Source organism: Zeugodacus cucurbitae, chromosome 3 (assembly GCF_028554725.1).
Source record: "Zeugodacus cucurbitae isolate PBARC_wt_2022May chromosome 3, idZeuCucr1.2, whole genome shotgun sequence".
NCBI classification, from domain to species: domain Eukaryota; kingdom Metazoa; phylum Arthropoda; class Insecta; order Diptera; family Tephritidae; genus Zeugodacus; species Zeugodacus cucurbitae.
In genome coordinates, this window is record NC_071668.1 from 26,860,712 (window position 1) to 26,888,050 (window position 27,339).

Consider the following 27,339-nt stretch of genomic DNA (forward strand, 5'->3'; position numbering starts at 1 on the left):
GCAGTAGCTTAGTGATTACATTTGATTTACATTTTGTTGGCTTAAACTTAAAACACTTCATTCCTCAACGGCGCTGTAAACACTTACATACATATGTACATTCAATTTGTATACGTAAAAAACGCATATACACACACACACACACATGCAAGCATTAACACATACAAACACAAAGCAAAACATATATATATATATATATATACATAAAAACAAATATATATATATACATACATAAATATATATCAAAAGCAAACTTGTCAATTTTGTTATGAACATTATTATTATATATTATATGAAATACTTATATTGTACTACAATAACATTTTTCTTATGGCGTTCAAAAAAGTGGAGTTATTGGGGAAGTTTTACAATTTTTTCTTGTTATTATTATAACGCATTCTCTTCTATGAATTAATTATTCTTATATTATCACTAGTACCAAATAAAAACACGCATACACATATACTATATATACTCACGAAATGGGCAATTGAAAAATGCGAAGAAATTATACACAATAAAACATAAAAAAGAATATTACAAAAAACGTAATAAACAAACAGCGCTTTTTTCTAACTTTTCGACCAGTTTCGTAGCCATGCATTTTTTAAGGTTAAGGTGAAGTGAGGCTGATCGACTACTTTCTAAACGTCGTACTAAATTTTTCTTGTCTCGTAATTTAATTTTAATTACTTTCGGGCGTTCCACGCACGGACGTGCGCTGGCAGCTTTGTACACCAACAGTTATAGGCATGCCTTGGAAAACGTTTTCGCGCAATATTTTCACATTTTCGGTTGTCAAATCGTTTGGCATGTTTTGTAAATCTTTCCGTTTTTGTTTCTTCGAACATTAGAAAATCGTTTTGTCGCCCTGTTCTGGAAATGGAAGTCGTTACTATTTTTCCGTTTCACATTCGGAAAATTAAATAATAGATTTTAAATTAAAATAGAATACAAAAATACGAATCATTGAATCCGCAACAAATTCGAATTCGATACGATAAATATTTTCGATCGAAAATTTTCATGCTATCATTGATTCCGTCGATAAACTGCTTTACAAGAAAGTTAGACCACAAAACTGTTTTATTGACCTTCATCGACAAATGCGACAAATTTGATAAATGAAATTGACTGTGCTTTTTGTTTCGTTTAAAAACTTCCAAATGATTTATTTCTTTTGAATTTCCGCAAATCATTCAGCAACGGATAGATTTCGACCAAAAATTTCGATTTTGCAGATTCAATGATTTCGTAATAATCGACATTTATTAACCGCGGAATGTATTTTTCCGAGTCGGTAAGTGAGTTAATGTCATCGTATATTTTATTTTCGATACGGTTTCAGTGATACCGACGTAAACTTATTCGATCAAAGCAAACCATTTTTCGATCGAAAGGGATTCAATGATTGGGCCCATTAACACTAGATTTACTGATTGACGGATTTGCGATTTAATGTTTAAAAAATCTATTTCTAGTATTTTTAATTATTAGCGTACGGCCAAGGTGGAGTTTACATATGTAGAATGTATTGAAGACAATATTGAATAAAAATGTATATTTTGTTTTATAAATACTTTACAACAAAAATGTATTTTAACATACCCGTCAAACTGACGGGTTTCAATTAAAAAATGTATACAAGCAATGTCCGTAAATCTAGTGTGAATATCTTGCCAGAATTTGTGAAATTTTCGCGGTCTTTGAGGGCATTATAGACATTTTGAATCGGAAGAAGAACGGCTACAGATAAGCAGGGAAGCCGTGGCTACCCCAAGAGCAGCAAACCCTCTAAATATTTCCGGAACTAAAGAAGAAGGAACACCATAAGAATTCACTTGTACAATCATCGCATTTGTGCTGAAAACCCTATTCAGTCAACAAAAAAGATGTTCGTTAACAATGGGTTTTACCAGAGCTGCATGAGTTCCACCAATGCATCCTATCATTCCTGGTATTTCAAATTTTTTGCACAAAGTGAAGTAAAGTTTTGCTTTTCTGGAATCCACTTCTGACATTTGAAGCTCAATCCACTGACCATGACACAAGATATTAGTCAAATTGCGATGCTGTGATTCTTCCCAGAGCAATATCTGCATTCTTTCCAACTGAACGTTGAAACGAACCTTCAGCAAAAAACCTAAGACTTGTAGCCAATTTCATTAAATTATGTATGGACATTTCTCTGACTAAAGGTGTGATTTCTTGGAGTATTTCTAAAAATGCATGCTTACTTAACCGATAGCTGGAAACAAACCTGAAGCAAACGGAAACCATCTCAAGTCGACAAGTAGAAAGGTTTTAGCAAAACTCACGTGGAATCCCATGCAGGCAGGGATGCCGCCTTTCGATTCTACAAAACTACTTTACTTCAAAATCTGAACCAATGAATTCTTTTATATTCGTTATGTCAAAGTGTAACAAAGAAATCGGATATTTGAATTTAAATTCTAAATCAAATGAAATCGAACAAACTGCAGAACACAATACAAAATCGTACGAATTGTCAGGATCCGAATTGAAATCTCGCGATTTCCAGAACATGCCTGATAATAACGCATATCTAATTGGATAAAAAAATTATTTAATTTGGATTACTTATTTTTATTTAGAACTCAATCGCGAAAAAATACTTCTCAGCAAGTAATGTAAATGCTCTTAGTTCAACCACTATTTCTTTCCTATTTATCATTAAATCTTCATTAGTTTTTAGCCTTTTCATCCTTTGCCTTCATGTTATTGCTTGATTATTACATTATTTCGTTGTTGTTGTAATGCCAAAAATTATGTTCGAAAGAGCTGTGGAACCCTATACTTACGTAAATCCGCGTCCATTGCAGACATGTACATACATTGATCCGAGAGTGGTCGAAACGGTAAATTGTTTCTTAATTAGCAACGTTAGGGTTTTCTATTTTTTCTACTCGGCAGTGGAGTAATTTGTGTTGTATAGCTCCATATATAAATGTTAATTTAAAAAAAACCTAGTTTTAGTGCTCCCAACACTTTCATGTTCCTCGGCGCAAAATAATACAATTGGACCATGACTGCATTGCGACGTGATCAGCTTTAAAATTAGCCGTATTTGACGCCACATATTTCAGATGAACAGCTAAATTTGTTTAAACCGTTATAGAGGTAAGTGCAATTCAGCAAATGAGGAGGGTTCAGTATCATTGGAAATTGGAAAAACATATACAGAGCACAGCTTAAAATTTCCTAACTCCAAGTCCAATTGAGGGGCCTCAGTTTTAACCTAGATGTTGCAGCACCTAACAGCACGCGCCTACCCCGTATCTGTACATATGTACATGCATACACTTCATTATTTATTGTGTAGTCTTGCGAATTTGTTTTTTCCAATGCGTATCACATTAAGCAATTCATCAACGCAGTTCTTCCAAATCATAACAAAAACAAAAAAAAAAAAACACACACACACTTTGTTGAATATTAATATTGTATTTATTAACAAAAGAATAAATATCTAAGAATATGAAATTAAAATTATGCTTGTATGAAATCGAGTAGCTAAATTTTATTGTATAATTAAGTGCGATGAAATGATGTTGCAAGCAAGTTGCTGAATGCCGTTATATGCTATGTAGTGAATTAATTAAATAATAAATATATTTAAAGTAAAACCAAACAAATGCCTTTTACATACATACATACTTACATGCATTATATACACACTTTACAACGTACATACATACATACACTACCAACATATAGCAGTAAATAAGTAACTTATAAATATTAGAATTTAATTTATTTTTATTAACATTAAAGAGATAGTAGCGTTTTTTATTAAATGAATGTACTATAAATATTATATTATTTGTTGTGCACGGAATCAAAAAATAAACTTAAAGTGCAACCTCAACACAGTTTTTCTGCCGTTTTGACTTTCAGCACTTTATCTTGCCGTCTTTATTTTAAGCTGAACAAGCGTAAAAAATCTAGATCTATCTTTTTAAGATTTTGAAGTGGTTAAGAGTACAGCACCACTCCAGGCTGTTTAGTAGTTTTGGTCCTCAGCACTATTTTCAGCTATCGTGATCTTAAGCTGAATGTCAAAATTACTGAAAAAGTTGGCATGGAAATGCAGCCTTGAGCATTAGTTTGAACTGCTGAAGCCAAAAGGTCAGAAAAATCTGGTATGGAGTTGTGGTCTTAACCTTTGTTAGTGTGAATGTTTATTTACATGTTTTCATAGAAATTGTGATTTTTAATCCCTTTATTTCAATAAATAATTGTTAATGTTGGCAAAATTTTTTTCTTATTTATTCATCTGTTACATATATTAGGTTGTAAGTTTTTAATTTATTTTATTTTTTTAATTTTGTTATATATTTTAAATTTTTAAATTTTTTTATTTAGTATTTTTATTTAGTATGTATATATTTTTTTAATCACTTTGTCGTATATGAAATTTAACTAAATTTAAATAATTTGTTTTTCATTAAAATTAATGATTTCATTAATTCCTTATTTTTATTGGTTTCCAACGCAATCTTAATTCATTTTTATTTCTATATTTTCTAGGGGTTCATTTATGACTTTAATGACCTTTCAGTGATTATGCATATTACTACTTCTATTGTTTTTCTTTCCATAATAGAAAATTGTACATTCATTACAAACTATAACATTAAGTGTAAAAAGTAAAAACAAGCTTTAATTAATTTAATTAAACGTTAATTCGATGTCATTGTCAGTAGTCTAGTGTTAAATAGTTAATTTGTAAATTTGAAAAAAAAAAATTCAATGGTTGAAATTTGTAGATAAACAATTCAAATACGCATTGTACTTAAATATATACATACATACATACATATAATAAATAAATGTAATAACTAATAATAACAGCATATAAAGAGTTTTAGCACTTAAGTAAATGTCGCCTAACTGTGTATTTTGCTATATTAAATCATAATAAATATAAAAAAAATAAAATAAAATAAAATAATGAACAAACAAAACTAGCTGTTTGTTGTACAAATCTACTTGATTGAGTACGCATAAAGCCATAAATTAGAGGAAAATTTTTATGAAAAAACTTGTTGCAAATGTTCGTCACAGACACTTGGTGGCAGCGTTTGCAATGCATCAACAATAGGGCTTTCATAACTGCAAGACACATTTATACAACTGTGTACAATGCCTTAACACATGCACACACACACACAATCACATGCCAATAATGTACATATATGTATACAAACTCACACACACACCCACTCGTTCACACATACATACATACCGACATCACTATATATATAAACATATATGTATACCCGAATGCAACTACTTAAACTTACGCACAGGGAGCGACCGCCGCTGATAAATAAGAGCGCATTTTCTTACCAAACTCTTTTGCATTTTCAATCTTTTTATAATAAACTAAGTTTTTAACGCTAATAAAAATCAAAGTACTATATATTTAAAGTAACAATTGAATAACACATAATAATAATGAACTAAAGAAATAAAACTTAAATTAAAAATGTAATCCTGCCAAGAAACAATTGACCTGCTTGAAGAAAAAAACCCGCTTTTTGCTAAATGATAAATTAATATAAAATACAAATTATAATTATATATATGTATAAAGAAAGCATTACTTCGACACGATTTTGAGAAAAAAAAAATAAAAAATCAAAAACAAAAACCGAAATTCCGTAGCAATGCGATTATGCAGTACTAAATATACAATTATAAAAGCATAAATGAAATCGAAATCAATAAAAATTAGACGCAATTAATACATACCACATACCACACATACAACTAATCACAGAGCAAAGCTAATCACCAAAACAGTAAAGACTTTTTTGCATGTTTGATAAACCTTATATATACATATATACAATATCACTTACATGCATACATACATACATACATTTAAGGATACTTATTGAAAGGAAATTAAAAATTTGAGATGAAAAAAGAACAACAACACAAGGCAGCAAGACTTATAAAACGCTATAAACATTAAAAATTAATTTCCAAAAAAATTAATTAATGATTTCATTTAATTATTACGACAAATTCAAATACAGTTTATAATTTGAAGTTTAAAAAACAGATCTTATGAAACTAAAAATATATATTTATGTAACATTTATTATAATTTATATTTATATTTGTAAAAAATGTCGAGTGTTTTCGAAGAAAACATTTTTTGAATACAATAGTAAATAAATGTAATGCTTATTCAATATATGTACATATATTTTCGCAAATGAGTTTGAAAATTTTTAATTTTTTTCCATTAGGTATTAATATTAAATTTTAAGCATTCTTTGATAAATTTACGAAAAATTACTTTAAAAGAGCAAAAAATAATATAAAAAAATTGCAAAAAGTTAAAAAACAGCTTTTTAAAAGTTAAAATATTTATTTCTTATTATTGTAAAAATTAAATAATGTATTTAATTTTAAATATCGAAAAAAAAACATATTTATTAAACTAAAGTATAATTCTATTGAAATATATATTTTCGAAAATGAGTTTTTAAATTTCAAAATTATAATTTTTTTCATTAGGTATTCATATTCTACTTTGAGCTTTTTTGATAAATTTATAAAAAATTACTTTAAAAGCGCAAAATTAATATAAAAAATTGCATGAACAAATCTCAATATCAGAATTAAAAATTTAAATAAAAAACACCCACACATTCTAAGTTGCTTAAAGGTGTTTATTAGAGAGTCTGCTATATATAAAAAAATGCGTAACGATTCTGATTACTGTTACACAAACCATTTTCATTCGGTCTTAATAAATAAGCACTGGTTTCAGAGCCACTGAACAGAATTTACACAACAAGTAAGAGACTTTGTTGGAAAAAAAATAATAATAATAAAAAAATTAAATAGAGATTAAATAATAAACATTTAAAAGTGTGGAATTTATTTAGAAAATGACTGAAAATTATTATTTTTTAATTATAACTAAATATTGTTTAATATTTTTTAAATTATAATTAAATATTGTTTAAATGTTATTTAAATATATTCCGTTTAATTAATAGTAATTATTACTATTATTTACATATATACAGTTATTTTTATGATGTAAAGCTCCATATTTTGTTCATATACTTTTATTTTGTGTTTATAATAAATTAACCAAAATTCTTTGTTTGAGTCTGTGTGGGTGATTAATAATCCTAAATGTAAAAGTGAAGCACAAATTTATTAAATACAATATATAAATCAATACAAATTTTACAAAGTCGTCAATCATTCAGCATTACAACATACACTAACCACTTTTAGATGCTTATATATATAAAAAGAAAATAAAAACGAATTAAAAATACTGAATTTAATTTATTAAGATACATTTTAAATAAACTAGGCAAATATTGTAAAACACAGTCATTTACATACAGACAAACAAATTTTATAATATCGGTTCCTTTAAATTTCGTTTGGAGATTAAATACTACTTTCAAAGAAGGCGCCATAATGGAAAAATGTTTTAGTTATATTTATGCTTAGTTTTACGAGTGAAATAAATATGAATTTTGTTAAGTATTTCGTGAAAATCTTTAGTTCATAACTATTTTTTTTTGAAAATAAGAATAAAAATTTAACATAAATCCTATAACGCATTATAATATTCACACATACATACCTATAAACACCTATGCAAAACAACACACACATACATACATATATACACACATTTCTAACACATCCAAATAGATGGGAATTATAAATATAAGCTATATAAGGTCAATGTGCATCCAAAGGTCAAGGAGAACTAAGAAACAAATATTATATACATATAAATAATAGAAGCATGTATATACATATAAATATACTATATCTACATGCATATAAAGTGATGTAAATAAAATAAATAATAATAACTTATGTACAGTAACATTTTGCATAAACACGCTTATGCACACCGCCAAGTCCACGAATATACTTACAAACATACATACAGATGGTATGCGTTTGCGTGCAGCACATTTATATACAAAACATTTGTACTATATATATAGATATATATATATATACATACATACATACATACTCGTACATGTATGTATGCCTACAAAAAGCTTGAATAATCACATAAATAACTAACATAGTGAATTAATAATAATAATAATAAAAATTATTGAATTTTAATAAATAATAGTAACTACATACATACCATACATTAATAAAGAAAATTTTCGATTTTGCCGAATCCTACGAATCCATATGCCTAACACATATTTGTTAATAATAATATACATACTGGTACATACATACATATGGTTATGTTATTTGTACTTAAACACATACGAAAAAGCAGTGTGCGGTTGGCAAATGGTCGCATACCAACAGCAAACATGTAGCAAAATAAAAATAAAAAAATTATAAGTAAACTATTCAAACGGATATGGAATTAATAAAACACTTGCATACATACATAACTTTGTCAGTAACATGCTAAGTATGTAATAGTAAACAATTTTGGATCAAAACGTAAAATCTTAAAGATATAAAATTGAAGTATGTATACACTAAAACGTATAAAACGGCATACACTCAAGAAAATAATAATAAATAATACTTAAATAAAATGAAAAAATACGTGAAGCGAAAAAACACAATGTATAAGCGAAGAAGAAAATAAGATAATAATGATAATGAAATAAAATAGTGAATAGATTATCTTAAAAATAAAATTATTAAAAATATTAACGAAGAATTTCACAAAATAGTGATTTGACTTTAATTTTGTTTAGCTTAGTGTGGGGTGTTTAGAATTATTTATTTAATTTTAGTGATATTTATAGAAGACTGCCGCCGACAATAATTTTTTGGTAAAAACTTATTTGGATAAAAATAATCATCCGACAGTAGTATTTACCTAACTCACCTTTTTAAACGTCAAGGATTTACAACGGTGAAGTATTATTCCGAAGTTATTTGAGAAATATTCCAGTTGGCTACAACAAAAACAGCAGCAAGGTCTAGATATTTGATTTTTTTGACGTTGTTGTTGGATAACAATTTTTTTTTTAACTTAAGGTTCTGATTTTTAAAATCTGTCATACTTTTTAATCATTAATCTTTGGCATTGGAATCAGCAGAGTAAAACATATTTTTAATTGTTTGCAATGTTTAACATTTTCTTTTAAATTTCATTTGTATCAAAATCACAATAAATAATTTAGTTTTACAGTTTCATGTTCTCAATTCAAAAACTTTTATCACTGTATTGTGCGATTAACGGCATCGTAGCTCTCATTTTTGTGGTCGCTTACATTTGGACGAGCTTCATAGGTGCAAATTGTCACACCATGGTAATGTGACTCACTGAACTCACCCCGCAGACCTATGCAAAGATAATTAGTTGAAAATTATTGTTTTTACAATAAACAGCTATTGCTATGTACTCACTCACCAATATAATAAATTCGTGTTGCATCGTCGCCGAAATTGGAAGGAAAATGTAATGATAAATGATGCACCGACGAGAAAGTGACCACCCTAAGGATATCAGTATTTGGTGATTAGATTTGCATGCAATATATTACGTGAAAATGTAAATTTCTCAAAAGGTCATTTAATTTAGTATGCACTATTTACTTACTTTGGTGAATATTCAATTTCTCCACACGGATCTCTTGTCAATTCAAATTCTTGATCCGCCTTGGACCTTGCATCATCGAAGTTCATCTTCGGGCGATTTTTAAAACTAAACACACATACATATAATTATTTTATTACAAAATAATAAATTTCAGTTTGTTTTACTTACAGTCTCACTTTATTGGGATGTGTATTGTCGTTAGCTCCTACAATAATAATGCCTTTTAATTTTATATTGCCGGTAAATGGTATGTTAAAGAGTAACTCTTCATCTGCATCACTTTGAACGAACTATTTTCAATATAATCGATAAAGTCTTTTAGTTCAATTAATATAAATGATTTACAGACTTACATCCGTATGATTCAACCGATTTTCATAAGCCTTAAACACCTTCTTTCCACTACCTTCAAGCTCTTCATTCAGGCATTCCAAATTGTCCAGATCAATTTTTTTGAACAGTGAATATTCGATTCCCATTTCCAAAGCATGATCGACATCAGTTGCTTCATGACCACAATCCTGCCCATGGTTGTGTGAGTGCCCGTGTGGCATTTTTATTTTAAACAAGTTTTAATATTTTCAAAAATTACTAATCACTTTTTCTTATAAATAAATTGTGCTTCTTGAAGGAAATGTCCATTCACAATAGCGTAATCACAGCTGACTGATTTTACTTACTAGTGATGTTTGTGCAATTTGGTACTAGAGAACCGGTTACTCTCTTCATTATGCAACAAGAATCTACCAAATGTTTATGAATTTATGATGGATTTATATATAAAATATAGCCCTAGAAACAAATGACAATTTATGCGCTGAAATACTGCAAAATTTTATGTTAAGGTCAGTTATAGTTGTTGATTTAATTCGAATCTACTCACCCAAAAACACATATTGCAGAGGATATCTGGGTAAGGGCAGGATAGGAGGGGCATAGCAACGGAATCAACGGAATACATTACATGTATTACATGATTCACTTAATATATACCCAGTGTAGTTTTACCGTCGGCCCTTCTGGTGCACTCGTTTTGATGTAAACTTAACCCTTAGGATATTATGGTAAATGTTTTTGTTAATGTGAGTTGGGTTAGGTTAGTCTGGTAGGCCAATAACCCACACATAGACCAGTTTTGGTCCTTTGCGATATCAGATGTAGTGCCGTCGCGTAATCCACGAGTAGTCATCCTTTAAGATGCCTGCACTTGACGAGAGTTTAAAAGGTTATGTAGTTTCACAGTCGGCACCCCCTACTTCTTCCTTGTCTTGCTCCTGTCCACGTTTCCGGATGACAGTTTAACACTACTCTTGGCAATCTCGTTGCCCTCAATATCCAAAACACTCCTCTCCGGAATTCGGACCGAGGTTGTTGCCTTGATTGCTAGTCAAGCAGTAGTCTACGTAGATATTGACTTGCGAATAGCAAACACAACCTCTTTAAATATGCTGTAGTACTTCGGTAGTTTGAAAGGCTGCCTTACACCTTACTCCGGACGGTATATTAACGCATCTACTCCGTCCTCCAATTTCGCCTGTCATCTTTTTCTGGTTTACTCGGAATCTTCTTTCTCAGTTGAGAAATTGGTTTAAGTAGTCGGTCCTGCCAGACTGTCCTTACCCACCAAGCTATGCCCCATGGCTCTATATATAAATTCTCCTCCCGCTAGTAGTCGCTCTGCGATTTTGCCGCGTAGTTTTCGGCAAAGAGACAGGATTCAAACGGCGGTTAAATACCCATGCATGAGTCGACGTAAGTGTGGTTATTAGTGTTCTCGTTATACAAAGCGCTTCGAGCCGCTGAACTTTTCTCGAGCAACTGCCTACATGCATACCCTTTATTCCACATTGTGCTTCCATGTTTACCCATAGGTACGTGAAAGTTCTGTTCCATTTAGCGAGGGTAGCATCCATTGAAGGATTTTATATTTCCTTGTAAAAAATCTAGCTAGATAGTTAAAAGGAAATAAAGTTAACAATTTCCACTCAAAGGTTCAATTGTTAAGTATGTTCATTCCTGGTCACAGGCTATATAAAACATTTATCAGTGTTGTTGTTTTTATCTTCTTTATTGTTTTATTATTTATATTATGTTTTGTTTTATTGTTAACAAACTATCGAATTTCGTGTTAATATAAAATTGTTTACTTAATATTGCTACAGTTATAAATTCATGTCACAATTAGAGATACTCTCCGTCGCACATTTCTCAGTTTTCCATTTGACATTGCCAGTACATTTTTCGGTTCGAGATATTACATAATTGAGTTTTGGAGTATTTTTGTTTTTGTTATTTATCAAATTTCACAATTTTTATTTTAATTTTGCATACATTTCTGTATATGACGATATGTTAATGTTTTTGCCTAAATTTTTTTAGCAGAATGTTTTATATATCCTTACACCGCCCTGCACTTTCAAGTACTACTACAATACTATAGTTATATAACATGTGTTTGGTATGCTAAGGCATACTATTAGAGAAATCCATTAAATCACTAATGCGAAGCACAAGGAAAGTTTCCACACTACTGAATGAATTTTTAGCAGATTTCTTAATTTTTACTTTAATTGGTTATTTCTTATTAGATTAACTCCATTAGTTACTTGCTTATGAGATTAGAAATTTCAAGTTTATGCTATCAAATTTTCTTAATTTTTCCTCATATATGTATGTATGTATCTATGGACCGTGGATTATTATTTTTAATATAGTCTGTTGTGGTATACATTTAAATTTCACTCTTCGTTATTTTTCTTTTTCATCTCTCTCCATCCAGTATGGTTTAATTAAATACGCACTTCACTTCAAAAGTATTCGATTGAAAATTTACAAACTTATATTAAGAAAGATTCGAGCGATAACATAAAATTAACAAAATACAAATCAATCTATACACGTGGCATTGATGTGGCCTGCTACTCCTCCTCTTTCGCCCCTCTTTTGAGCCACACTTACACAAGTAATATGTATGTATGTATATTTGTTTACCGAAAATATAACCTCAAATACTACGTATTATTGGAATACTCCTCATTTTGTATATGCTTTAACCAATGTAAATAATTTGAATTTCATTCATATTAGCATCTATTGTGGAAGTTCAAAAATCTGGACGGGTAGTGCCTTCGGCGTTATAATCTCATCATCGAACTCATCATCCTGATCACCAATAATGTAGTCACCATTTCGTTCTGCAGCAAAAATAGAGAAAAGTAAGTGTAATAATATTGTAGAGTTCAAAAATATTTTTTTTCTTCTTTCTTACGTCCACCACCACCGCCACTACCGTTGGGGTCGGATCTCGTTTTCGTCGGCTTCGAGACATATTCACGTAGCAAATGTGCGTAAAGTATATCGTCAATATAGAACATTGTGCCCAGATTATAGACGAATACTTCACTTTCGGTAATCTTGGCGTTATTGACACTGGTTGCATTGCTGCCTGGATTGCGTGTGATCTTAATGTGGCCACCACCAATTGTTTCGAACACCTCGTTGTCCCGCAGATCGCGATCGTAAAGCCGTCCGCGTACAAAGTGATTCAGTAACATCTTGATGCCGCGTGGGGAGGCCTATTAGGTTCAATGGAGAACATTTTGAGGAAATGTTTACAGAAAATATATGATTCATTCGTACCATCACATCATCGGAGAGTCTGTCGAAACCAAGTCGTTCAAATGCTCTATCTTCGGGCACAAAGAAAGTGTAATTAGCGCCAGAGACATGTGGTGCTATTTCGGCGTTGTTCAAGTATCTGTAAAGGAAAAATGTAATAGATTAATGATTGCTAGGATCGTAGAGGAAAACTAAGCAAGCTAAGTATTTATTTAGCAAAATCCTCCTCTTAATAATTTTCGACTGATTAAATTAACTTGATCTTGGTTGCTCTTCACTCAATCTTTAGTTTCAGCAAGATAATCTCGAAAAAGTTCCTGATTCAGTCAGTGGGTTTTATTTAGTTTTGGTAATCAGTAAATTTAAGCTGAGCTAGAATGCTTCATAATTTGCTGCCTTCATCTTTTTTTATTGCGATCGAGCTCGTATTAATTAGATAAAATTGCCGAAACGGTTGTCAGGTACTATCAGTTTTCTTTGCTGAGAGGGTACCTTATGTTAAAAGGAGATCTGTTTATTTTACAGCAGAACCTCTTAAGTGTGCCTATGCCACATAAACAGAGCTCTTTCATAAGAAGACTACAGTTGTGTAACTGTTACAACTCAAACGTGTAGGTGTTATCATATACATAAACATCTCCTCTTTAAATGCTTGTGAGGCGATTCTTTTAAAAGAAAAACTGTGTGTTACCTTGTAATTTGTGTAAATCTGGGGTCACGTTCCAATGCCAAAAATGAGTGCGACAAAAATTGTGCGCCAAACCACGGGAAGGCCAGCAGTGGTGGTGTCTCCTTATCCTTGTGCATCTGCATGAATGAATAAATTAACATACGCACACACCGTGTTGGTGATTTTGTTGGTTCATTTTACCTGATGTAATTTGGAAACCACGGCTTCTGACACAAATAAAACCTCGGAGATTAGGAACACTTGATTGCCATTTACCAGTGCATAGTCCGACATAATAGATACATTATTCACAGTTGGACCAGCTGAAAGAGAAGAGAGAGAAAGAGATATATTACATTTCAGCAAAGTGATGTCAGCCAAAAAAAAAAAGGAAGCACACAAACAGTGTAATTGCACTTACGATGTCCGCGGAAGACCACATTCTCACCGCCCATAGTTCGCACCACCATCTGGTCGGTGTTCTTCACTTCGGCCATGCGCAACGGATGTTGTGTGGGCAGGAAGTGGTTACGCAACACACTTTCGGTGAACTCATGCACGCTGAACGGGTAGAAGCCCCAGTCGATGGGATGCCAACGTTGAAAGGCATTGTCGGACGGTATGAGTATCGTGTAGGAGCCATCGTCCATTATCTGTGTGAGATTGCTTTTGGACAGGAAATGCTGAAAAACTTTGGTGCCACTTTTCATGCTGTTGAGGAAGGACATCAGTGGGCTGGATTTCGACTCCTTTAGTATGGGCTCGATTTTGGCATGCGTTGTGGTGGTGTTGCGCATCTCCAAACGTTGCGGTTCATTATAACGACTGCGGATTGGCATGCGAGTGTGTATGCAAGAAAAGTTTCAGTTTATTTTAGCGAAATTGGAATTTAGTTTACAAGCACTTGATTTCAAGTATTGCGCTTACCTATTCGATTCTTGTATGTTGCGCTTGGAATATGGCGATTTCCGGTCACCAAGGTAGCCATCAATTGCAATAGCCATTATGTTATCGTTCAAGCGCATCTTGTACAAAACGAGATATCCGTTTAGTAACCACAAACTATTTTGGGACTTTTCCACTTTATACAAATGGATTTTATGACCGTTGCCATTGCCGTAGACATCGTCATCGGCAAAGTTTTCATAGATTTTTCCAGGCACCAAATGTTCCAGCATAAATTCTTTAAGCCGTGGCTTTTCGATGGTCCGTACGTCGATTTTCGGTATAATCATGGTAAACTGCGTGTCTGTTAAGTAGATAGTTCGAAAGTTCAGTTTTCTTTAAGTGTTGATATGAAAATATACTATATTCGTATATGGTTTGTTAAAAAATATCACTTTATTAAAAGTGAGCGAAGAAGATAGTATTAAAAAAAATATTTTCATGGAATATTAAAGGATTTAAGATGAGATTGCGTGATCCTAGGCACCATTGCTTTCGTAAATGGGCGAAATCGGATCACTGCCACGCCCACAAAATGGCAATAACCGAAAACAGATAATGAACCATAACTAAGCCACAAATAAAGTTATAAAAGTAAAATTTGGTACAAAGGATCGCACTACTTTCAAATATTTGAATGTAATTTTTTTGGGAAAGTGGACTTGGCCCCGCCCTCTACTAAGTTTTATGTACATATTTTATAAACTACTAAAGCTATATCAACCAAACAAGTGTACAGTCTTTTCCATGAAGCTCTTCTTCATTCAGTCTACAAATGGAGGAAATTTGATTATAACCTTTCATACAAACTTTTTGTTGAAAACTACTAAAAGTGTTTTAAACAAGTAAGGAAAATCACTAGAAACTCACTCAGATTTTTTTACAAAATTGAAAATGGGCGTGGCATCGTCGACTTATGGGTGAAAAACGATATCTCGGGAAGTACTCGACAGATGTCAGTGAAATTCGGTATATAATATTTTCTTGACACCCTGATGTCACGTGTGATGAAATCGGTTCACAACCACGACAACTTCCCATATAACTAAATTTTGAATTCCATCTTATTATTGAAGATCTGTGGCATCACTTGTAAAAAAATTGTCGAAATCGGACTTTAACTTTTCAATGCCCCGCATATCGAATATGAAGAACTCAGTGTCCCATGACAATTTTTCACCGAAAATTTCGGTAAATCTCTCAGGTATCTTAATTTAATTCACAAGAAATCTTTTTCTTCTTAGAGTGTGTCTCTGTAACAGAATCTCCTAGCTCTTATATATCTAATTATAGGATTTTCAAAAATACGATGGTCACAATAGCTTATAAATCGGTTAATATGTGAAATACTTAACCAAATTAAGTGAGCATATACTCTCAGATATAATGTATGTTGGTGATGAAAATGAGTGAAATCGGTTCACGAATTACCTTAGCCTATTTACCATATATGATGATTTTCGTTTTTCTATTGGTCAAATTGTGTGTTATCTTAATAAAAATATAGCAATAAATTGCGAGAGTATAAAATGTTCGGTTGCACCCGAACTTAGCCTTTCCTTACTTGTTTTAATTTAACGTTATGTTATAAAATTTTCTATCATGATTTGGAACTAATTATACATTTACTTGTATATCCATTTAAACTATAAAAACAACTAATTTTCAATCATCTGTATGTCTCGAGGAACTAAATCTCGGGAAGAAGTTGTCATATATTAGCTATAGTTATTGTCTATGTTCCACATAAATGCCCTCAGTGCTCAGAATAACACAGAAAGCTTTTCCAGACCACTTTTCTCTTTGTCTATCATTATTGTTGAGGCAAGAACATACTACTGGTATCCCATAAATTAATTTAATATAATCATACGATGGTTATTGGATATAGAAAATAATGGCTCAGTAAAAGTCAGTTAAATATTAAATGAAGATCACCACTTAAGTCGATTGTATATAAAAAATGTTGAAAGTAATAGTTATTCCAATCCACAATTTAAATGTGAGATATTTAAATTCCATCAAGATAAGTATATTTCGGAAGGGGTCTGGTACAAATACTTTGAAAATATTTTGCAAACTATGGCTAAGCTGATTAACTATAGTAATATGTTCCTCTATCAGGGTTTATCAGAAGGAGGTAGTTAGTTGTCTATAAAAATCAAATGAGCATGGATATATAGTGAAATACTTCTCCATTGCATATAAATTATTATGAGTGTCGATTCTTCTCTCTCGGGTCTTTTCCAAGATTTGGCGTATGGTGAATACCTGGTCCAGGTCTAAAGCCACAATGATAAGGTCCAATCAGTTCGTTGACGGTGGGCTTTAGTCTTTCACAGAATACGCTCGACAGGACCTTGTATGCAATGTTGAGGTTGCTTATCCCACGGTAATTGGTAGAAGAATTGACACTCACCACCTTTTCATCGATTTTAAAGCTACCTTCGACAGTACGAAATGGAGCTGCCTGTATGGCGCGATGTCTGAATTTGGTATACCCTCAAAACTAATACGGCTATGTAAACTGACGTTAAGCAACACCAAAAGCTCCGTCATGATCGGGAAGGTCCTCTCCGAGCCGTTCGATACCAAACGAAGTTTTAGACAGGGCGACTCACTATCGTGTGACTTCTTCAATCTATTGCTGGAAAAAATAATATTTACGAGCTGCAGAGCTAAATAGAGAGCACAGCTGCTGGCGTAAGCGAAGCGTATGGGCTCCCACGTCACTGTTGACAGTCATATCTTTGAAGTTGTAGATAATTTCGTTTATCTGGGAACCAACATTAACAACACCAAAAATGTCAGCCTCGAAATCCAACGCAGAATCACTCTTCCCAACAGGGGCTACTTTGAACTGAGTAGGCAATTGAAAAGTAAAGTCCTCTCTCAACGAACCAAAATCAAACTCTATAAGTCGCTCATTATTCCCGTCCTGATGTATGGCGCTGAAGCGTGGACGATGACAACATTCGATGAGACGACTCTAGGGGTTTTCGAGAGAAAGGTTTTGGGCAAGATTTATGGTCCTCTAAACAGATGGATGAAGATGTACGGATGAATGAAAACACTCCAGCTCTGAAAGTGTTCGATGCAGTATCCACAGAAGGAAGCCGCGGAAGAGGACGACCTCCACTCCGATGGAAGGATCAAGTGGAAACTGACCTGGCTTCACTTGGTATTTCCAGTTGGCGCCAAAAAGTAAAAAGGAGAAACGAGTGGCGCGCTATGGTGGATTGGGCTATAATCGCTTAAAGCGGTTCCTACGCCAAATATACTTATATATATATATATATATGTCTTTATCTCTAGTACTATTTATTTCAATGCAGCTGAGATTACACATGAGCACTATTTCACTTCGGTATTTAGTCGTGCAATCAACGTTTGTAACCCAAGTTAGTTATATGGCTGTTCTCCAAAGGGAAACACAACCTAACCTAATCTAACTTGAAGCAATTTTTAAGGAACACCCAGGTATGATAAATATATTCATGCTTACCTCTTTTTGGTTTGTAACCATAGAGCTCCAGCACAGGCATGCCGTCCTCCATGAAACGCTGCACCTGCTGCCACTTTTCGGCGTCTATGCCCTCGGCCCTGGGACGCTCATTGGCCAAGGACTTCACATCTGGCATAATTTTGTTCTCGATATGTTTGATATTTTTCAATGTCGGATCCAATTGTGCTGCAGGGCCGATGTCGGCACCATCAGCAGACACGCAGCTAAACGCTGCAGCACAGATCAGCGCCATTGCAGCGACACACGTCGCCAGCGGGCGCCCGTTTAAATTGTTGCTCATTTTTTAACACTCACTCGCGTTGGAAATATTTTCGCAACTGATATGTGCGTATTAAGAAGTTATCTATTTTATTTTATTTATTTTTTATTGTTTTGACAAGCAAAAATTGTTAATGAAAGCACTTCTTGTTATTGTTGTTGGATTTTGCTTCTTTATGTTCTTGTTATGGCACCACTATTTTGTTCATTATTGCGCAGGCGTTGCAAGTGCTGAGTTGAGAATTGCGCGCGCGCTTCTGTCGCCTTACATCGCTGTATACACTGTGACAAAGACAAAACAATGGCAAATGTTTTAGCCGATTTTATGTCTGCATAAATTTATACACACTATATGTATGTACGTATTTAACGATCCACACTAGAATGCTTAAGTACAACTATCTAATGCGGTATTAGTATGCCGCGCAGGCAGGCGTTTATGCTGGCACGCGGTTCGGGAGTTAAAAACGTTTTGTAGCGAACGACTTTCAAATCGTAGACTGTTGTGAACGCAACAAGAAAATATTTCGTTGAGTGGCACACGACACAACAACACAAAAAACAATAAAAAAAAATCGAAAAAATCAGCACAAAATTGCTACTGGAAATTTTCCGGAGATTTTGCCAGCCGCTAACCGGTTTAGTTAGTAGTCTTTCGCTTTTGTCTAGCGCACTTTTCCCAAATTGCGCATTCGCCACACAATGTGCTTTTCCATTTTAGACCACGTCGCCGTTGCTTTAACGGCGTTGTCGTTTTGGCTTCTGTGGCTTTTTGTGTGGCGTTCGTTGAGCACTTGCCGTAGAAGTGCGCGCGCACAAGAAAAGCAAGACCGCTCATTACCAATAACACTTGTATAAGCGTATGCTATTGAATTACTATGTACTATTTCGTTCACAAAACTATCTAGGCAGCATTCAGGTGTTGTGTAAGACTTGTCGCCGACGCACGCGAATGGTATTTCAATGGTTTTGTTATGTCAATCACGTACAGAGATGATAATTACAATAAATTGGCAAAAATGCGATAATGCAATTGTTGAGCGCGTTGAGTTGAGTATACAGGCGGTAAGAAGTTATGCACTAAATATCATGAAATATCTCTAGCGAATTGTAGATAAATAGCTAACGGTAATACTAGTTATAATAATTTCAAATATTTTTACCGAAATTGGTAAGGAAAAAGCTGTTGCGCAATAAGAGACAACAAATATTGATATCAACATTCCAACTAGACAATAATAAAAATATCAATTTGCTAACAACATTGTAAGAAGCTCGGCGGTATTTGCTGCCTCCAAGAAACATCTACTTATTCATTAAATTTTAAACATTTTACAACTGTCAGACAATTGGTTCCTATATTTGTTCAGTATTGTTTGACATTTCATCATGGAAAGACTTAAGCCTGAACAACGTTTTCGAATTACTTAACTTTACTAAGAACCTCACGTTCTGTAAAGAATGTGTTTCCGCGCTTCGCTCAACTTATGCTCAACATAATCGGCCTACTGAGCGTACTCTTCGCAACATCATCACCCACCTTGAGACCCAGCATTCATTATTGGACAATATTCGACCGAATAGACCACATCCCGCACGCAGTGAAGAAAATATGTATAGCAGCCGTAGTGGAGAATCATTTGCCGCATTTGGGATGAAGAGCAACATAAAGAGATTCAAGAGTTGTTTTTTCATCCAGATAAATAACGGCTTGGTGCGGTTTGTGGGTCGGAGGAATCATCGGTTCATATTTCTTCAAAAATGATCCCGGTGAGAACGTAACCGTCAATGGCGACCGTTATCGCGCTTTGATAACCGATTATTTGATGCCTGAAATTAAGACTCGTGATCTCAGCGACATTTCGTTTCAACAAGACGGCGCCACTTCCCAAACATCACATCAATCAATGGATTATTGAGAGAACACTTCGGTGAGTAGATAATTTCACGTTTTGGGCTTTGCGATTGGCCACCAAGATCGTGTGATATCACACCGTTTTCCTGCCGGGATATGTAAAGACTAAAGCCTATGCGGACTATTGCGTTTCGATTCAGCTCTTGGAGCAAAACATCACGCATATCTTTCGCCAGTTAATGGACGAACGAGTCATCGATAATTAGACTCAACGGTTGGTCCATCTGAGACGTAACCATTTGAAATAGAGATAATCTTTAAAAAATAAATGCCAAAGAATGTTCTTTCGAATGATAATAAACATTCTTCATTCAATTGAATTTTCTGTGTGTTTTTATTTAAAAAACTAAGGAACCTCGCCCTTTATATATATTATTTAAGTGCCATAATCTTAAAAACAAACAAGATAAAATGGCACACTAAGTTTTGGTCCAGCGAAGACCCTATTTTTCAGTGGTTTGCAAATTCCTTACAAGCCATCAAAGACGATGCAGGCAGTAGACGTCAAAAAAATATTATTCCGATGACCCCCCGGGGTATAAGAATTATTACTGAGAATTAAAGCAAAGATTTAGATCGATTTGAAAATTATAAGGAAAGAAGGGGATTACAAAAGTTGCTAAAAAGTGTTAGTTAAACCCTGACAAATAGTAACGGCCGTCCCACGAAGACGGGTGTTATGAAAGACTACTACGCAGTATGTTTCCTTGAAAGTTTAGACTAGTAAGGCTCTGCAAAAACTCGGCCAAAAATTTAACTATTGTTATTTGTGCACTGCTTTGGCAAAGTTGACCAAACGTCTGTGCTTTGGCTAGGCAAATCGTCAACAAACGACTTGAGTCCTCAAACAATGAAAACTATATACATACCTAAGTATATACATGGAGCTTGGTCTCACAAACCTCGAACTAAAATAGTATGCAAACGGGATAAATGAAAGAGAATAGTAAATAGAAGAAGAGCAGAACACTCAACGAGATAAACAAATAATCACAATGTTGTGCTGCAAAGTGGAAAAGGTGCGGTCAGAGGTGGATGCTGCACGGTCGACGTCACGTTGAGCAGAATAGTTGAGTGGCCACTTAAATTTGATCGCATACAAGGCTGTTCGGGGACAGTTGGGCCAGCAGCGCAGCTCAGCGCAGGTCATGTCGTCCATTTGATAGAAGTGTACACATTAGATACCGTTAGTTTTAGAGCGTAGTTTAGTATGCGCGTCATGTGCATGTACTTATGGACGATTTTATATTTAGTTGTGTTTGCTGTTGTTGTTGTTGTATGTGTAAAGTCTGCACCAAAGTGCTGTATTATTCAGTTGGTTGTGTATGTATATTTGTGCGCTAGTTGTTCGAGCGGTTGATTATAGCGGAACAACGCTAAATTAAATGGATTTAAATTGAAGATGATGCCACAATGAAATTAACTGCGTAAATATTTTGATAAAATCGCCATTAGCAGCGCTGAGCACACTGAGAACACGACGCGAATGAAAATTTTATTTTCGATTTCATCAGCATTTTGAAATACTAATTTCATATTTAATTTAAAGTGCTTAATTAAGTCATATTATTTTACTTTGAGGACCACTGCCAAATACAATGAAAGCTTTCGGACGCCGCGTTAACTTCCGCAAATTGCATGTGCAGTGGCAAATTGCCACTGAAATCACAGTCTGTGCAATGCACAAAGCTGCAGAGTAATCAAATCAAAAGCCTGTCTGCCGTTGCCCTACGCTCGGCCCTACCACATACACACGCGATTGCACATGCCTAAGGGGAGTAACCAACCATTCAACTGTCGGTCGGATAGAACGGTAGTGCGCCTTTCTTACACCAATTACACCCAATTTTAATTTTAATTTCAATTTCAATTCGCCTTTCACAATTCAACATCCAATTTAAATGTTCAATTGAATTCTATTTGCACTGCTTCTTTTTCTTGCGCCTCAGTGCTGCTTCTTCCTGCACTTCCACTTCAATTCACTTAATAACACTGCTTTCGTTTGCGCTTTGCGTCCGCCGCCAGATTTTTTCACCGTCCGCGCTCAGCAAATTCTCGATTTGTACTGGCCGCGCGTCAAATTTGCTGCCATTGCGGCGGCTCACGGCTGGCGGGTCCAAATTATACACACATACATTGAGACGTGTGGGACTGCAGCCGCGGCGACGGTGGCGGTGAAGGTGGTGTTGGCTGCGCTGGTCGAGCGCTCATTATTCATGATTATGCCTTTGCGAAATTGTGCAACCGAAAAAAGTCGCGGCTCTATGCAAGTTCGCCGGTGACTGTCCGTCTGTTGGTTTGACTGTCGGTCTCTCTGTGTGCTTGGTTGTTTACTTACTTGTCCGTGTCTCGTTTGTGCGAATGCCAGTGTATACCTGTGTGCGCCGGAGGAACTTTTAACTTTTATCATTTATCAACGCAATATAACCGCGCAACTGACGTTGTCTTCGTCCGACTGGTCTGTGGGCGCTGTGACTTGTGGAATCACTGCTTAGCCGTCCGCCGTCTCCCTTTGACTACTCTATTGTTGGCAATCTTCAATTATGGCATATCAGGTTTTTCAGCATTCGCTTGCAGAAATCAGCATCATCGCATAGCGGATAAAAATACCGCAACTGCGTTGCAACATCAAGTACGAGTCGACAGTGGCTGAAGGAGAGATTGTTATCACTCCACCAGTTATCAGTGCGTTGTATAATAATAAAGTTTGTCTGCATTCCCGTTCCTATGTGACAAGTCCACTGCCGCCGCGCTACTGGCCGCTGTCGATATTTAAAATGCAGTTCACGTTCGCACACTTTTCGCCGTCTATTTTTGGTGAAGTTGTAGTCCGGTTGGTCGCACACTTCGTGCGTGTTGGTTGGACCACAGTTTAAGCCACTGTTTCATTCTAGACAATCGCCCCTTGCTTTGTCGCTTGCATGCTCTGGTATAGCCCATAAATACACACCGTTCTTCGTCTAATCGTCCGCTCATCCATTGTGACGACGTCGAAATGTGCGGAAAGTTCGTTGCATATTAAAAGTATTGTGTGAGGAATAGACGCTTAGTGAATCATAATGATGATGATTATGGCGGTAATAAACAAACTTTTATAGACCAATGATCTCATTTTCGAATAAGGCATAATAAATATTCTCGTATTTATGAGCTTATGAAACTTTCAAAATATTTCTGTGTGCATAAGTGCATACTAATAAAGAGCTTAGTTGTGTATTGGACCCACTAAATACTTAAAAATGCAATTTGTTTAAAAGGGCCCCCCCCTTATGGTTAAAAAATAGGACTACTACTTATGGTTAAAAAATAGGAAAATGGGCCTGAAAGAAAAAGATGTCCAACAATATCATAACAATATCAATATAAATAAAAATAACAAAATATCTAAGAAACTCGACGAGTCTCCCAAAAATGAATCGCATAAAGTTAAAATGCTTACGTAATATTAAAGAATAATACAAAAATATTCGGTCGTCCAAAAATTGCATAATTTAATCGTTAACTAGGATATGTTAGGTTATGAGGTTGATTCTTGCCACTTAAACCATAAGGAAGTTTTGTGGATCATGACAACTCTCGCGTATTGACGAAGCGCGTAGAACTCTTCACAGATTACTAAAACCACCTAATATCAATGCTAGTCAATTCACTTGGTTTGCCGGATGTATGTATGTCTACCGAGATGCATTGACTTCGGTCTGGAAAATTCATGTATGATTCCACCTCGCCTTCTTTCGTACAGCTTTGACAGATTGCGCTTGACAAATTATTTAGTCTCAGCGCATGCGTGCCTCTTGGACACTGTCCAGTCAGCACTATTATGATTGCAGCTAAATGAATAGTGCGGAGAGAGAGCAATTTGAATGACCTCTTAGAGTCCACTCCGGGCCAGAAGGTAATAGCAACCATACACGTGTTGGTTGTTGTTCAATGTTTATTGAGCTCACGCTCGAACTTATGTATACCACAACCGAATTGTTCTCACTCCGGTGACAAAGTGGCTAAGGTGACTTCTTTTGTTAGTTTACTTCTTTTGTTAGATCACTCGTATAGTAATATTCCGCGGTTCACTGATAATGTACCTATGCATTCCTTAAATCTTACTTAATCTCGATCATACTGTCACCGAACTGAATGCTAGTTTCGCGCCTTCTTCCTAAAACAGGTTGCGCCCTGTTTGAAGAAAAAATTGCTTATGTAACATGAAATAAAGATTCTTACGAAATTCTGCAGATAATTTTGTTTGTAAAATAAAGTCCAAAAGTGGTGTACAAGTGTCATTCGGAAATATCCGGGCCAATATTGGCAAACCCATGCACTGTTGCGATGATCTACACAGGTACATGGCAAGGAAGATCATAACGTGTTGGAAAAATGTACAGGCGTGCAAAACAGCTAAAGCCAAGTGTAAAGCCGTCGACCAGAAATACACAAAATTCCTTCTGTCGCACGATAGAAGGGACTGCATGTACATGGTTGGAATTCAACTTGCCACTGTCAGATGGCGGCACACTTCTGTAAGATGGGGAAGAGGAACCGAGATGACTGCAGAAAAGGTCAATAGCAAGGTATCAAGAAACGATGGAGCATCTCTTGTGCTCTTGTCCTGCATTGTCAAGGCAACGGTTCCAGCATTTGGTGGCCTGACAGTACGAGAATTTGGAAGGTCTATCGTTAGTAAAACTACATAAACTTCTAAAATTCGCATCAAGGGCGTCGCATGAAGCGGGCATCCTAAATGATGACTACTCCTCATTGGCTACGTGATGGCAATCCATCTAGTATCGGAAAGGACTAAAACTGGTCTATGTGGCCTACTAGACTAACCTAACTTAAAGTTCAAATTTCAAGCTAACCACGTTTAAAATTTTATACTGATCCGTGCGCGGAGCACTGTATACGGCAGGATTTGAAATTCAAGACTCTTCCAGCTAATGTTGAAACAAACTTAATTTTAGAGCGTGGCTCTGACCATTACACCATGATGGTCGCCGATAAATATAGCATTATTATCGTTATGATGAACAGCCCGATTCTGACGCTGGATTACTCGTCCTCAAGACATCACTCACTTTCCTAATTGATATATTATATGTCATAATATGAGCGAACAATCTAAGATCACTCGTTATGATTTAATAAGTGTCAAATTTACTAAATGTCTACATATAATATTTTTAAATCAATTATAATTGAGTATGCCCATATGTATACATTTCGTAAGCAATATTTGTAATTGTAATCAATTGATTCGCCGTAAAATATTTTCACTGGCGCTCGTAAAAAAGCCGGCACATTAAATTACTCGAACAAATTCGTGTTTACATAAATGTACGATTGCTTCGGCTGCGTTCGTTTGAGGCTTTTTTCACACAGCACTTCTCAAGCAATTTTACTACGATTTTTAGAGACACATTCATGAATACCAATGTGCAGGTGTGAGTGTGTGTGTGTGTGTGTAGATATGCGGGTGCGGTGTGTGGAAGCACTGGCCGAGTGAATGGCAGCTGAAATGTGTATCCGGTGCGATTGCAGTGGGCAGCTGGGCGCACAGGTGGCCAGCCAGCAGTGGACACAGTGTTTACTGCGAGCTACTTGCCACCACAATCAGTCGCAGCGCCACACACACACACGAAATGTATATATATATATATGTATGTATGTATATAACGGTAAATGCACGAGCTCAAGTGAATATATGTGGCGTCAGCAGCGTTGGAAAATGTATCTGTTTGTGCAACACAAAGCGTAAAAAATATATGTATGAGTATCGAATATCAAATTTTCCGCAATTAAGTAACGCGTTTTTCGGTTGAAAGCGATTGTGGTTGTCTCCAATTATTACACTAATTAGCACAAATTCCTTTTGAAAAGTAACAAATTTTCACTGCCCGATCGATACACTTGTCATCTGCGATTTTTCGGTGCTACACAGCACCACTTGCCACTAACGCTGATGCCGCATTATGCAAACAGATCACAATTAATTGCGAAAAGCACAAATTAAGAAAATATTAACAACAAAACACATACGCACAGCTAATGAGGAGCGTTTTATTTGCCTTTTTAGCGCTTGTTAGCAAGTGACTCCAAAAATTACGTACGCGTTGCGCGGAAAGTCGCGTCTATTATGCCGGAAAATTTACAACGAATTGAAGCTATCAACTCAGCGCAGTTCGGTCCCAGCACGAACTTAGCTGGCTGGCTGGCTGGCTGACCCTCCCCTCCACTGCTTTCCACAAAACGATAAGATAGTAAGCGCTAGCGCTCTGCAAAATGTCTGCAATGTTGCTGTTATTGTTGTGTTTGTTGTTGTTGCTGTTGTTGTAGCCGCCTTTATTCGTAGTAACAATGGCACAAAAGAGCGGCTGTCTGTGTTGGCTACACTTGTTATTATTGCTATCGCACTGTGTTTGTTGTCATACGTAGGGGTTGCTGCCGCTTCGGGTGCCTACAAATCAATTCGTCTTCGAAGCGAACAATGTTGCTTCTTTTCTCGACTTTATTGCACTAAAATTATAGTAATCATTAAAGAGGCGAATGAAATGCAAAGAAAATGCATTTTATTTCATATTTCTATGTAAATACTTTGATAAAAATATATGAAAAGCACTTAATAAGTGAAATTTTACAGTTATAGAAAACTACATTTTTATTTCATATTCATTCTACAAGCAACATCTTACGCTAAAGCTTCACTTTCCTTGTTCACTCAAAGTGGTTGCTCATAAGTTTAGTGCTTTGCAGTTGGTGAGTGGTGTATGTCTATGCTACTTCATCGTACAGAAAGCTTC

At 34.9% G+C, this 27,339-nt stretch overlaps 2 protein-coding genes across 2 annotated transcripts; both read right to left on the reverse strand.

The window, feature by feature from the left end:
• Positions 1-9,121: 9,121 nt before the first annotated feature.
• Positions 9,122-10,271, reverse strand: LOC105218501 (PITH domain-containing protein GA19395). Its single transcript, XM_011194122.3, has 5 exons — positions 9,967-10,271; positions 9,782-9,903; positions 9,614-9,718; positions 9,425-9,510; positions 9,122-9,355 (listed from the first exon to the last, which is right to left on the reverse strand). Exons 1-5 carry the CDS (start codon positions 10,165-10,167, stop codon positions 9,231-9,233), a joined length of 639 nt encoding a protein of 212 aa, XP_011192424.1. The 5' UTR covers positions 10,168-10,271; the 3' UTR covers positions 9,122-9,230.
• A 1,381-nt stretch (positions 10,272-11,652) lies between these two features.
• On the reverse strand, positions 11,653-26,738 carry Tgfbi_7 (Transforming growth factor-beta-induced protein ig-h3). Its single transcript, XM_054227905.1, has 9 exons — positions 26,579-26,738; positions 18,352-18,912; positions 14,829-15,150; positions 14,323-14,726; positions 14,103-14,224; positions 13,923-14,038; positions 13,253-13,370; positions 12,882-13,188; positions 11,653-12,807 (listed from the first exon to the last, which is right to left on the reverse strand). Exons 2-9 carry the CDS (start codon positions 18,650-18,652, stop codon positions 12,704-12,706), a joined length of 1,794 nt encoding a protein of 597 aa, XP_054083880.1. The 5' UTR covers positions 18,653-18,912; positions 26,579-26,738; the 3' UTR covers positions 11,653-12,703.
• Between the last annotated feature and the right edge of the window lie 601 nt (positions 26,739-27,339).